The 12,688-nt window shown below is 54.6% G+C and overlaps 2 protein-coding genes across 3 annotated transcripts; one reads left to right on the top strand and one right to left on the bottom strand.

Moving 5' to 3' along the window:
* Nucleotides 1-1,911: 1,911 nt before the first annotated feature.
* On the bottom strand, nucleotides 1,912-3,181 carry UQCR10 (ubiquinol-cytochrome c reductase, complex III subunit X). The gene is made up of 2 exons (XM_031592143.2): nucleotides 3,010-3,181; nucleotides 1,912-2,194 (listed from the first exon to the last, which is right to left on the bottom strand). Exons 1-2 carry the CDS (start codon nucleotides 3,148-3,150, stop codon nucleotides 2,147-2,149), a joined length of 189 nt encoding a protein of 62 aa, XP_031448003.1. The 5' UTR covers nucleotides 3,151-3,181; the 3' UTR covers nucleotides 1,912-2,146.
* Nucleotides 3,151-12,401, top strand: ZMAT5 (zinc finger matrin-type 5). Of its 2 annotated transcripts, none has more exons than XM_031592138.2 (6): nucleotides 3,151-3,279; nucleotides 3,573-3,798; nucleotides 4,679-4,741; nucleotides 4,924-5,004; nucleotides 9,572-9,683; nucleotides 11,825-12,401. In XM_031592138.2, the coding sequence occupies exons 2-6, from the start codon at nucleotides 3,672-3,674 to the stop codon at nucleotides 11,952-11,954; spliced, it is 513 nt and encodes a 170-aa protein (XP_031447998.2). In that variant the 5' UTR covers nucleotides 3,151-3,279; nucleotides 3,573-3,671; the 3' UTR covers nucleotides 11,955-12,401. The 2 variants fall into 2 exon arrangements, with proteins under 2 accessions (XP_031447998.2, XP_031447999.2); XM_031592139.2 differs by having other exon boundaries at nucleotides 3,201-3,279; nucleotides 3,553-3,798.
* Nucleotides 12,402-12,688: the final 287 nt, after the last annotated feature.

Genomic DNA, 12,688 nt, shown 5'->3' with positions numbered 1-12,688 from the left:
GTGGGCTGCTGTGCTGTGCCCTGGACTGCCTGCCCACCGATGGTGGGAAAACCATTCAGTCAGTGTTGTCACAGAGCATTTGCATGGTTTTGGAGTGCTCTTCTCCTCGTGGAGACAAACTTCCAGGTAACAATTAGGCTTTGCTTGGTTAGTCTATTCCAAACGCCATCTCCCCGCCACCACATTCTGTGCCTTTTCAAGTACACACGTATAGAGTAGAGCAGACAAAGCTGCCTGTGCTTGTTGCCACGTGCTGGATAAATGAGCCTGGGGCTGTGCAGTGTTACAGCCACTGCTCCAGGGTACATCTAATGCTGTCCTCCCCTTCTAACGCTGCAGCACACGCTGTAGGCACAGAGGTTGCTGCCTGGTTTTACGCAGAGGGCGGGGACTGTGGGGCTGTAGGATCACTGCTGGTGCCAAGTACCTCTGTGCCAGGCTGTTCTCCTGAGTGTCTGAGTGCACATCATGCCCAAACCTCGTAATGACAAGGCAGAGGAGAAAGGGAATTGGGTTTACCAGCTTCCCAAAAATCCAGAGTCGAGGAAAATTACCCACTGGGAGAATTCTTCAGTGTTTTATAGCTACCGTTCTCTGGCCTGAGAGCTTCATTTACTCTCTGCCAGACTGCTACAATGCTGTCTCCCCTTTCCTAATACTGTATTCATCTTCAGTTCTTGCTTCTAAGAAGCTGCAAATCTCTATCACCTGCTCAGCATAGTGTGAAGCTATCAGCACTGCAGCCAGAGCTTGGAGTAAAGCAGCACTTATATGGTAGGAGATAATCCCAAGAAAGCTTAAACCTCTCCTCTTAAGCATCTCTGTAAAAGCACAGCTGGGACTGTGAAAAGCCATAGTTGTTTTTTGCTCAAAAACAAGCACAATGTTTTTAAGTCCTCTTAATGTTCTTACAGTAAACGTTTTACTCCTGTCTGGCACATATTTACAAACCCAATAAAGCTGCTTTCATTAGTGCTGGCTGTAATTTGCACTGCCTCATCCATTGCTAAAATTGCTGCTTATTAGCAAGAATATAGTAAGGAGGGAGAGATGTGTTTTTATAGGTCCTCCAGCAGCAGGCTTGGATTAGAGGGAAAATGGGAGAGCAGGAGCTGGTTTCTGCCAGCTCTCCCTGGAGTAATTCTGTTTTAATTGAATCATTAACCCAAACAGTATCCTAATAGTCCTTCCTCATGAAGAAAGATGTTGGAAATGGCCACTGGGAACAGGGGTAGACCTTTCAGAGAAGGTGCTGAGAATTACTCTGCTCCCCATGAGAGCAGAGGCACGAATGCTTGTTGCAGAGCTACGTGATTGCTGGCCCTCCTCAGCAACTCTGCTGCAATCTGAGGGGACTGAGGCAGGCTGACAGCAGACCAGGCAAGTTTCCTGACAGTTCAGCTCTACATGGCACTCTGAGAGCCACAAGGCACAGAAACCATCAGCGATGTCATTTACAGCCCATTTCATGGATTTGGAGGCAGGCTAAGTCACACACCATCCCCATTTAGTACAGCAGGACAGGGCAGGCAGTTCTCTCCCTGCTTAAGGCAGGGGCAGCAGCATTTGGGCTGCAGTTGTGGAATAATGAGAAGCCAAAAACCAGCACAGCTCTGCATTAAAGAAAGCTAATGATTTATAGAAAACCTTGTAGTCATTCACTTTTCTTTGAATGTGATTAGAGGAAAGCAGGCAGCTCCTTGCCCCTGCTTGAGTTCTCATCAGGCAGAAGCCAGCAGTGGTGTCAGTGCACCTCAGCTGTGCAAGCGTGTGCTTTCACACTACCCTGAGAAGAGCTTGCTTTCTTACAGTGTCCTGAAAGTAAGGCTTCAGCACAGCCCCAAACATTCTCCATTTCACAGGTAAGGAGAAGCTGCAGGCAGAACAAAGGACAAGGCAGGGAAACACAGAAACGTGAAACACGGGTCAAGCATTTATTTTTTTATTTTAACACAGTAAGTTTCAATACAGCAGCAGAACTCGTTGAGTCCATCTTGGCTGACATCATATCAGTAGGTGGCTGATATAATCTGGCTCGGAATCAGTCAGGAACCCAATTCCATTTCAGTATAACCCGTCTCAGGAGACTGAATCCTTCTCTGCAGTGTCTTTTGCCACCCCAGACTGGATCTTGCTGCTGAACATTTCAGTCTTGGCTTGCCTCATATTTGTGCTTGATGTGTTTCCACAGTTTCTGAATGCAAAACAAACAGAAAAGAAACAATTAGCTTTTCAGTGGTCCTGGGATAGAGCTTTACTTTAAAATGTACGTTATCAATAACAAACAACAAGGGACAGAAGAATGTGCAGCAAAACACATCCACAAACACCAGCAGGGTGACAGCTTGGGAACGGCTGCCCTGTGCCCTCCTGCTGTGCCTGGGCACACCTTGACCAACACAGCAGAGCACAAAGGCTTCGGGATGGTTGCTCCATCCACCTCCCTGCCCTCCTATTGCTGCCGCACTGCCACAGCTCCCACGCTTGTCCCAATGCAGAGGAGAAGCGTGAGGCTGGGTGCTGCCAGATGCACACAAAGGAACGGCATTCAGGTACCGAGATCCGCTGCTGAATTCAGGGCTAAGAGAAGCACAGGGCTAAGAGAAGCACTGCACGAGGGCAGGATGGGAGCTGAGAGCAAAGCTGAAGCCCAGCTGTTATTTAGAACAGCCCTAACAAACGCCTGCCGCTAAGGAGGCACAGGGGGGGACGCCGTCTCGCCCCTCCGTGCCCCCCGGCTCCGCTGCTGCGGGGCGCTCAGGCCGTCCTGCCGCGTGCCCCGAGCTTCCAGCCGCTTTCTGACCTCCCGACCCGGGTCCGATTGGCGGCGGAGGAGACGAGACGGCTGTCCGACACGCAGCGGGCGCCGAGGTGACCCCGCTAACGCTGGATCCGGCCTGGATCCCGGCTGGCAGCTCACACCGCTCCTCGGCGCCACGCGGCAGCGCTGACCTTCAGGGCCGCTCCCACCGCCGGGCGGCCCCCGGAGGCGCCCCGACCTTTCCTTACCCCTTCGTTGAGGTGTTCGAAGATGGCGTCCGCGCCCTGATCGAAGGCGCGTTCGAACAGCACGGCGCCCAGCACGACGGTGAGGGCGAAAGTGGAGGTGCGGCGGAAGAGCGCGCTGTAAGCCTGCCTGAGCAGCGCCATCTTGGATGCGCCTTCTGCGCCTGCGCGCCACTCCGCTCCCCCGCGGGGATTGCTGGGAGCTGTAGGCGCGCGCCGCGGGGGCCGCTGGGAGTTGTAGGCGCGGCGCTGTAGGCCGCAGGCCGGGCGGAGGTGAGCCGGCCGTGGAACCGGGAGAGCGGCTGCGGGGGGCTGGGCGGGGGGCAGAATTCCCTCCCTCGCGTGGCGGCTCGCTTGGTTGTCTGCAGCCACGGGCTGCGTGCCTGGCCCTGGTGCGGCTCCAGGGATCTCAGGGTCTCGGCCGGCAGAAGTGCGGAGCGCAGAGCCGAGCTGCCTTGCGGGTGCAGCGGGCAGCGCCGCGCCAGCACTGAGGGCTGGGAGTCGGTCTCACGTCTTCCCCTGCCTGCCAGCCCTCCGTCATTTCAGTTCTTCTCCTTGGGAAGCAGGCGCCGTAAGTCTCTGCTCCTTCAGCGTGTGCTTCTGCGTCCCCGGGCACCGAGGCTCTGCTGGCTGGGGCTGCGTTGAGCTGCTCTGCAGGAGGAGAGATGGGGAAAAGGTATTTCTGCGATTACTGTGACCGGTCCTTCCAGGACAACCTGCACAACAGGAAGAAACACCTCAACGGAGTGCAGCATCTCCGGGCTAAGAGAGCCTGGTACGACCTGTTCCGAGGTGGGTGTCCCAGTGCCAGCCCCACGAATGTGGTCTGGGTGTGCGGCTGGGGGATGGGAGACACGTGGCACTGCGTGTTTTGGCGATATCCAAAGACTTCGCTTGGATTAAAGTGATGGTGAAACCGCTGCTCGTGTGTTCCTTTGCTTCTCCCCTGCAGCTCCTCGAGAGCAGGTGTTGCAGGCTGCTGTTCCCTGCTGAGCTGAGGGGAATGCTGCAGAGCCCTGAGGCGTCTGCTGCCTCGTGTATGTGAAGATAGGAAAGGTCCAAGAAATGGCCCAGTGTGGAGGTCTCTCTGCCCATCAGCCTTCTACGTGGGTCAGTGACAGTGAGGCAGATGGCTTGGCGCATTTCTTCCTCCCAGGCTGCAGCCCTTGATTTTCCTCTGATTCATCAAATCCCTCATCTCAGCCCTGAGTGGGTGTTTTGCCTTGGCTCTATGCATCTCCAGATATTTGCAAACCTACAGGAGCTGCTGTGTTTTCCCCAGGACACCTGCAGGAGGTGAAGGAGCGCAGTGCCGCTGTCTGCCTGAGCCTCAGCACGGGGTTCAGTGGGGCCTGGCAGAGCCCTGCTAACCTGGCTGCTCCTCTGCACTGCACAGGAGTGGAGCAGAGTGTTGCTTTTCTGTCGTGCTTCTTTTGTGCTGCTTGGATGGGGAAAGAGTGTGGAGAGGAAAGCAGGGAAGGGGATATTTGCAAGCCAGGAAAAAGCTGAAGCCTGGGGTGTAGGTGGGGACTGTGTTAACTCAGTTTGCCCTTGGCTTAAGGTCAGGATTGTCCTGTAAAATACCTTCATGTTAGGCAATCTGAGCTCTGGCAGGATGCTACTGTGCAAAAGATGTGATCCTGTCCTGTGTTGTGTCATTTATCTCCCCCAGATGCTGCTGCTATCCTGCAAGAGGAGCAGAGCAAGAAGCCTTGTCGGAAGTTTCTACAAACAGGTGAGGTGGAAATACCTCCTCGGTGAGCTCTGCAGAGCCCCGATGTGTGTGTCTGCCTTGGGGGCAGTGAGGGGCACGGGTCTGTGTGCCCCATGTGTGGTGGAACCTGGGTTTGCACACACATTTACACGGGAGGTCCTCACGTGTGCATTACTCACGGAGCTCTGTGGCTGTTCTTCCAGGGCAGTGTGACTTTGGGTCCGACTGCAGATTTTCCCACATGACAGAGCAGGACCTGGAGAAGCTGAGTGCACAGGTCCAAGGTGAGCCCTGGAACAAGAAAATGCCTGGGGGAGGGGGTCTCTGAGGAAGGGGCAGTTGCTGCAAGGATGGTGGGCTGCAGGAGGACGTGTGAAGTGTTGTGCAGTGAGAGTGTGTGATCCTGTGCTGTCTGTGAATGTGGCTGCTCCCTCCTGCCTCTCCTGGCTGCCTGAGCCCGGAGGCTGCCTGTAATTGCTGCAGTTTTTCAGACTTCCTGCTCTTGATCTCCTGGCACAGACACAAACCAAAAGAGTTGAGCAGCGCTGCTGCCACTTAGCAGCAAGCAGCTGAAGCAGAGTGGGCTTCCTGAGCCCTTGGGGTTTTCTTCAGTCGGGGAATAAAATCTGTCAGCAGCAGAGGGCACTGGTACATCACTTCCCCTTAAATTTATGGCTTTGGTTTCCCCCCACCTCTCCATTATGCCCGGGGAGCTGTTTGCTCCTGTCTCACTCTTGTAAAAAGCTATCAGGTGATCAGGTGTGTTATCCTGAGGAGATGAAATGGGCTGCTGGGTCCAGAAACAGCCTCTGTTCGTGTGATTTCCAGTGGAACTGAAGTTTGGGCAGGAGACAAATGGCACCTGGCTCCCTGCTCTGAGTCTTAGGAGTACTTTTTCATTCTAACACAACTTTTCCTTGCTGAGGGTGCTGCCTCCCTGCCCTAAGAGGAGCAGCAGCTGTTTTCCCTGGAGTGTTCATTCCTTCTCAGAAAAAAAGTGAGTGGGATGTTGATGAGGCCACATGGAATAGTTGAGATCCCTCTGGAGATCATCCTGTCCAACCCTGCATTGCTCTTTGGGTGAGCTGCAGCAGGCTGCTCAGGGCCGTGTCCACGTGTGTTCTGTGCATCTCCAAGGGCAGAGACTCCACACCACCTTTGACCACCCTTACAGTAAAAATGCATTTTCTTTTCTTTCAGTGGAAATTCCTGTATTTCCATTTGTTCCCGTTGCCTCTTATCCTTTCACTGGATGCCATCACGTAGCCTGGCTCTGTCACCTTAACTCCTGGGTATTTACACACATGGCTGAGATCCCCTGATCCACCTCCATGAGCCTCTCCTCTTGTTTCAGGTGCTTGGACTCACTCCAATAAGTCCCATATGAGATTTGGGGTGTCTGTGGGCTCCAGGTTCAGGGAGGTGGGAGGAAGGCAGCACTTGAAAGCTGCCTTCCTTCCAGTCCTCCCCGCTGCTGAGTCAGTGCAGGTCCCTGGGGCGATGCTGAATCAATAGCTGAGCAGTGCTGGCAGTCAATAAAAGCCATCTCGTGGGGCTGCATGGAGCAGCACTCCTCTCCCCACGGCTGTCACCCCTCCCTGCTGCAGGGCTCACGTGCCAGGCTGGCTTCACAAGTCAGCCTGTTTGGAGAAACCTGTGGTGTTTCCAGGCTCTTTATTGCAGGGAAGAGAGCACTCTGAAGCAGAGCAGAGCTGCGGGGGAAGGTTGGCAAGCTCCTCTGTGCTTGGGCAGGTTGCCTTGCCAGTTGCACTTGCTACTGAATATTGACTTGTGTCAGATGGGTCGGACGTAAGTGGGGAGTTGGCTGGGGAGAGAGTGGCTCCTGGGAGACTGCTTGGAAACCTTGCATTTGTATTACTAAGTCAAACGTTTAATTAAGCAATTAGGCTTCTCCAGGGGACAGCAGGGTGCCTCTCCTTGGCTGTGCTGTCACGCATGCCGGGCTGTAGTTAAATGCTGCTCGCCTCTCTCAGTGTTGCTCCTTGTCCTGTGGGAGCCAGGCACTCTGGCTGAGGGTCACACAGAGCTCAACTTCAGGTTTGGTGCAGGGAAGGGCTCAGCAGGACATGGTGGGCAAGAGTTGGAGCCCATGACTGGACAGGATAAATGGCTGCAGGTGCCAAACCACCTTTAGGAGCACTGTGGGGACATGTCAGCGCTCCTTGAAGCAGCAGTGTTTCAGGTGGTGAGGCTTAGGACAGAGATTGCAGCAAGCTTGTGGATGGCAGGTTAAACGACAGGTTATAATAGTCATATGGGAGGCTTGATCCTCGTCATGCAATCCTCAAAGCTGTCCTCCCCTTCACCAGGGCAGACACTTCAGAATAAGGTTGTGAAGAAGCCCTGTGATGAAGTGCTGTGCACCACTGACCTGTGTTCTTCAAGGCCAGGCTGGATGGGGCTCTGAGCACCTGGTGGAGCTGTGGGTGTCCCTGTTCAATGCAGGGGAGTTGGACCAGGTGGCCTTTAAGGGTCCCTTCCAACTCGTGATTCTATATGCTAGAGGTGGACTTGCATTCTAAAAGCCCTGTCTAGCTCCTGGGCTTTGGGTCCTGGTGCTTGGTGCTGGTAGTTCTGTGGCAGCATGTTCCCCATGCTAACGATGTACTTTATTAACAGCCAAAGGGAACACTGCCTTATTTCTCAAGTTCGGCCTCCTTAAAGCAGGGAATTCACCTCATTGTTTGTGCTGGTTGTGTGGGTTAAGCAGGAATGTTTCTGGCCACTTTATACTCGCCTGGAGCCTGCCCTGGTTTGGCTGCAGCAGATCTGCTCCAGGTAGAGTATACTCATATAGAAGCAACAGTTTCCACCTTCAGCAGGGAGGGAGGCTTATTCCCAGCTGTTACTGCATCAAAGCGTTATCGCTGCATCTGCTGCATCATTCATCAGAGAGACACTTCCAGGCTGTCATTTTTAGTACAGTCATGTCAAGAAAAGTCGCTGTCAAATTGGCATCTTTTTGCTTGAAGTTATTGGCTCCCTGCTAATCCGCGTCACTTCTGCTCGTGGTGTTGACACAGCTCAGCCTCTCTGAGCAGCTCTGCTGAGCTGGGGGAGAGCAGGGGCACGGCTGGGGCTGTTCCAGCCATTATGGTTCTATCATTGCATGCACGTCTCTGCTGGGGGACCTGCCTGGGCACTTCTGTGGTGCCTCATCCAGGTTCTGCACGTTGGCATCCTGAGCAATGTGGGCACGTTGTGAGTTCCACTCTGGGATTTCTTTATTTTTCCTTGTGCTGAGAGTTGCACAGGGAGAAAGGAGGAAGGTGGGATCCTGGGCCAGCATCGTTAGAGAGGCATTTTATGACTGCAGTCACTCTTTTAATTGGTTGTAATTAAACTTTAAGGCAGACACCCCAGTGGGGGCTGAGGGAAGAAGGACCTCCACAACCTGTCTTTCTTTCTGCTGCAGTCTGGCTGTGGTCAGTAACAAGGGCAGGTAATTGCATTTCAGAATGGCATCTTGGAATATCTCTGACCTTCAGGGAATACTGGGAATCATGGAGTCACTGAGGTTGGAAAAGATCTCTGAGATCACCACCGGCCTACCCCCACCGTGCCCACATCCCTCAGTGCCACATCCACACAGCTCTGGGACACCTCCAGGGACGGTGACCCCACCACTCCCAGGGCAGCTGTGGCACTGCCTCACTGCTCTTTTGGAGAGGAAATTGTTCCTGATGTCCAACCTCTGGCACAGCTTACAGGGAGCACTTGTCCCATTTCAATCCACTGGAGGTTTTGGTGGTCACTGAATGGAATGTGTGTACTACAGAAGAGGATGAGATGAAGATTTGCTGTTAGATGGGTGTTTATCAAGGGGTGCAGAGCCAGGTGTGTGTCCATATCTGCTGCCTCAAGGCTTGGCTGGAGGGCTGGAGCTGGGGGCAGGAGCCAGCTGGATGGCTTTCACCTGGGGCCTGGCTTCAGCCAGCGTGAGCTGGGAGATGTCCCAGCACAGCCAGTGAGCTCACTGGGACCAGGAAGAGGCTGTGGGCTCCCACCAGTTTGGTCCCTGCTCTGAACAGAGAGCCCTTGGCTGAGGAATTCTAATGTGGGAGCTGCATTCAGCTCCTGTCCTGAGTCTGAGCCAGGTGCCCTGCTTACCAAACTGCTCTGCTTGTCCTCCGCTGCTCTCAGGCTCTCCGTTTGACTCTGAATGGCTCTGCTGGGACTTTACTCCTCGAGAACAACAGTGGGAGATGTGAGAACAGCCCTGTTTCCAACCAGTACCCTTATCTCTGGCTCGCAGAGCGTACCCCAACATCGGGACCCCAGCAGGAGCTCTTTGTGGTGGCAGTGAGCGCCGTCACCTCCTCCCAGCAGCAGCAGATGAAAAGGCTGGATGACAAATTATCCATCTCCGGCTGCTCATTGTGTAGCACATTCCTGCCATCCTTATTAATATTCAGCAGGCAGATGAATAATTGGTTGCCACCACTAGGATGAAGTGATCCTTCACTCTGCCCAAGCAATATCAATTTCACACCCTGTCTGGAAACGTATAATGTTTTCCTTAAACGTGTGACATATGGTGGTGAGGTGAGAGCAGCTCTGGGTGAGCGTGGCCACAGGTGGCAGATGGTGTCTGGGTGGGATCAGGGTCCCCTCCTCCCTTGGAGCTTTGGGGATGAGGATGAAGGGGGTGGCCCAGTTCCCTGCCGAAGCCAGAGCAGCATCTGATGGAGGTGGGCAGTGGGGCAGTGGGGGCTGCCATGGGTAGATTGCAAGCTCTCCATGATAAGAAGCTCTGCAGGGCGATGAGCAGTGGGTTTGGTGGAGCGAAAGGATTGCAGTGCAAACCTCTGACAGCTCTCTCTCAACCAGGGGAGCAGAGATTGAGGGAGCTGCGGCAGGAAGGAGCAGAAATCCCACCTGGCACCATTGAGAATTGGCTGGAGAAGAGAGCCAAGAGGCTGAGCGCAGTTCAGAGCAACAGGTACCATGGCTGGGGGGGGTGGGATGGAAAAATGGGGTGGGAGATGGTGCCAGAGGTCAGGTTGGAGGTGACAAGGTCCTGCTGCCTGTCCTCCTGCCCTGAGGGACTCAGGCAGGGAGCTCCTGCAGCCTTTACAGAGTGCCAGACACGTCTGCCATGGCAGGGCCACGTTATTAATGCCCGGAGCCGGTGACAGCAGGTTGGTTTCATCTGCTGACAGCTCCTCCATCCTCTGCCTGCCCTGTCTGTATGCCTCTGCCCATGCCTGCTTTCTCCTTTGCCAGTCGGAGGTAGGATTGGCTCCTCCTGCGTGCTGTGGGGTGCCTGCAGGTCCCTGCTGCTTCCCTGCTCACCTGACAGTGCTGCAGGCTTAATTGGATGGCGTTTGGGCAGGTGCCAGATCTCTCTTTTGTTCTTTTTTCTGTTTGCTCCTGTCCTCTCCGTGTTTGGTCTGGGCAGAATCTTCTCTCTGGTGACTGTCTGGGTGTGCTGCTCTCTGCTCCTTCCATCCCTCAGCCCGGCTGCTTCTTGCCCTGCAGTCATGCTGTCCCTGTTCATTTGTCCTGCCCCAGTCTCAGGATGGATCAGCTCTCACAGAGGACACCCACTGCTCAACCCAGACCTTGTGGGGACCTATGTGCCCGTGTGGCCTCTGACCATCCCCAGAACTTTTCAGAAGGAGCACAGTCCTTGTCCTGCTGTTTGGGACAGGGGGTTCCATGGCATGCAGTGTGTTCTGAATGACACTGCCTTGGGGTCTGCTGAGCATCACCTCAATCAGCCCCGTGGTGGTAGAACTGCCATGCTGCCCTCCACCCACAGTTGGGCTCAGCAGCACAATCTGCACTTGAAAGCTTCCACCTCAGCCATATTTTCAGTCTCATCGTGCCATTGCTTCCTGGAGTGCAGGGGGAAGCTGGATGGCATTGGTGCAGATTGCTGAGCTGTGGAGCTTTGATTTTTACCCTCATTTCCAGAGGAGATGTGTGTGTCCTTGCCCACCAGTGTGTGTGTGTGTGTGCCATAATGATGCAGAGCCCACTTGCAGCTTTCCATCAGAACGAGGCCCAAGGGCTGTGGGTACTGAGATTTCATCAGAGCCTCTGGAAAGGACGTAGCCTTGGCCCTTACTCGACCCTGAAGAATTCCCATGGGGCTGCCACTCTGAATACCCCAACAGGAGGTGAACCCATCATAGCACTCGTGTCTTATGAGACCCCAGGGAATCGAGTACCCAGACAGCATCCTCCCTATTGATTAGTTCTGCTGCTCTCGGGGCAGCTCATTAGTTGATAGCTGTGCTGTTCCACCTTACAGCATGCCTCATCCTGCTGCTCTGCTGCTGCAGGACCTGGGTGCAACCCAAAGGGAGTTCCTTCCCATATGGGGCTGCTGTGTGTCTGTTGGTCCTTCTCCCATCCCCGGTGCAGAGCAGGGGATGAGCTTTCTGCCAAATGACTTTACTCTCTGCTAGTTGCCTGGAAAACACCGCACTGAACTCCTGGAGCTGGCGTTGGGCCACGTTGCCAGCCCTGCAGGGAGAGGAGGGTGCTGCTCCTCCAGAGCATTATGTAAAGGAGCGTGATTAGATTTCTTCTGGCATAACAATTAAAGGGATCCATCAGGATCAGAGGTAGAGGCCCGAGAAGCGGGAGGGCTGCTGTCAGGGCTGCTGCTGAAGAACAAATGAGTTTCCTGTACCCTTTCCCATTAATTCCTCACTACATTTGCTGTGATTTTAAACCTGCCCCAGCCGAGCACTTGCTTTGGCTGGAGACAAAGGAGAGATGCTTCTCATTTTGTGCTTCCGCTGCCGTGTGTGGTGGTGCTGCCTGTGCTGGGAGAGAAAGCCTCTTCCCTCTGTAAGGGTGCTTCTGGGAGAACAGCTGGGTTTTGGCAGCTCCACCACTTCCGAGGGGTCCTTGTCCTCTGGGAAAAGTGTGCAGCTGCCTTGGGCTTGGGGCTGCCTGGGAGGAAACCACGGCCACATCTGCAGGTGCCGTTCTCAAAGCTCAGCTGTGCCAGGAGCTGGGGGTCAGCTCGTCCCTCACGGGGCAAGCAGGGGGGACTGAGCAGTGTCCCCAAGCAGGGCCGTGCTGGCAAACCAAGGAGGCTCATCTCTGCCCTTTCCATCTCCGCAGTGCCCTGCCTGAGAAACCCACACCCTTCCAGTACCCCCCCGGCTGGCCCCCTCTGCAGGAGCTGCCCCCATCCCTGAGGGCCCCCCCACCTGGGGGGTGGCCGGTGCCCCCCGGCCTGCAATGGGGCTGAGGCATCGTGCTGGGGCTGGATTTCTTCCTAGTGTGAGAACGAGACCAGATTATTTATATATGCTTCTATATTAATAAAATTCTCCCCCTGTTGCAGCCTCGTGTTGTTTCTTACCTGGTGGCCTCAGTGGGTCGACCTGACTCCCATGATGGGGGAAATGGGAATGTAAGCAGCAGCACCTCTTCTGTGGGCTGTCTGTGCAGCTGCCCCAGGCCTGGAAAGGAAGCTGCCAACGAGCTCTTAAGCATCGCTGCTTGATATTTCCTCCAGTGTTGATAATTTATGTTTGCTTCTGTTAAACGTAGTGCGTAAAACAGCTTTGGTTCAGGTGCTGGAGCTCCTAATGAAGAGTCAGGGGAGCTCCCGAAAACCCCGTGCTCCTGTTCCTGCTGCGCTGGAGGTGAGAAGAAAAAAGGGGAAAAAAACAAAAACTATTCCAAGGCTTCTCCTCCTCTAGGAAAATATCTGAAGGACGAGTGCCAGCAGTGGGTACCTGTGGGTCAGTGCTGGTGGTCGCAGCGTGCCAGCAGAGCAGCCCCATGCAGCACTGCTGCCTGCCAGCGCACTCCAGGTTTGGCCACGCAGGCAGGCGTTGGGTCCAGATTCATGGAGAGCACAGGCAGCAGCCAGCTGCCCCAGCCAGCCCTGCTCTGCAAGCCCTGTGGCAACCGGTGCTGCCGCTGCATTGGCACACAGAGGTTGGATCTGACCGTGCCCAGTGCTTGGTTGTGCCT

This window comes from Phasianus colchicus, chromosome 18 (genome assembly GCF_987193195.1).
Source record: "Phasianus colchicus chromosome 18, bPhaCol1.hap1.1, whole genome shotgun sequence".
In the NCBI taxonomy this organism is placed as follows: Eukaryota; Metazoa; Chordata; class Aves; order Galliformes; family Phasianidae; genus Phasianus; species Phasianus colchicus.
This window is presented reverse-complemented; position numbering and strand designations above follow the sequence as displayed.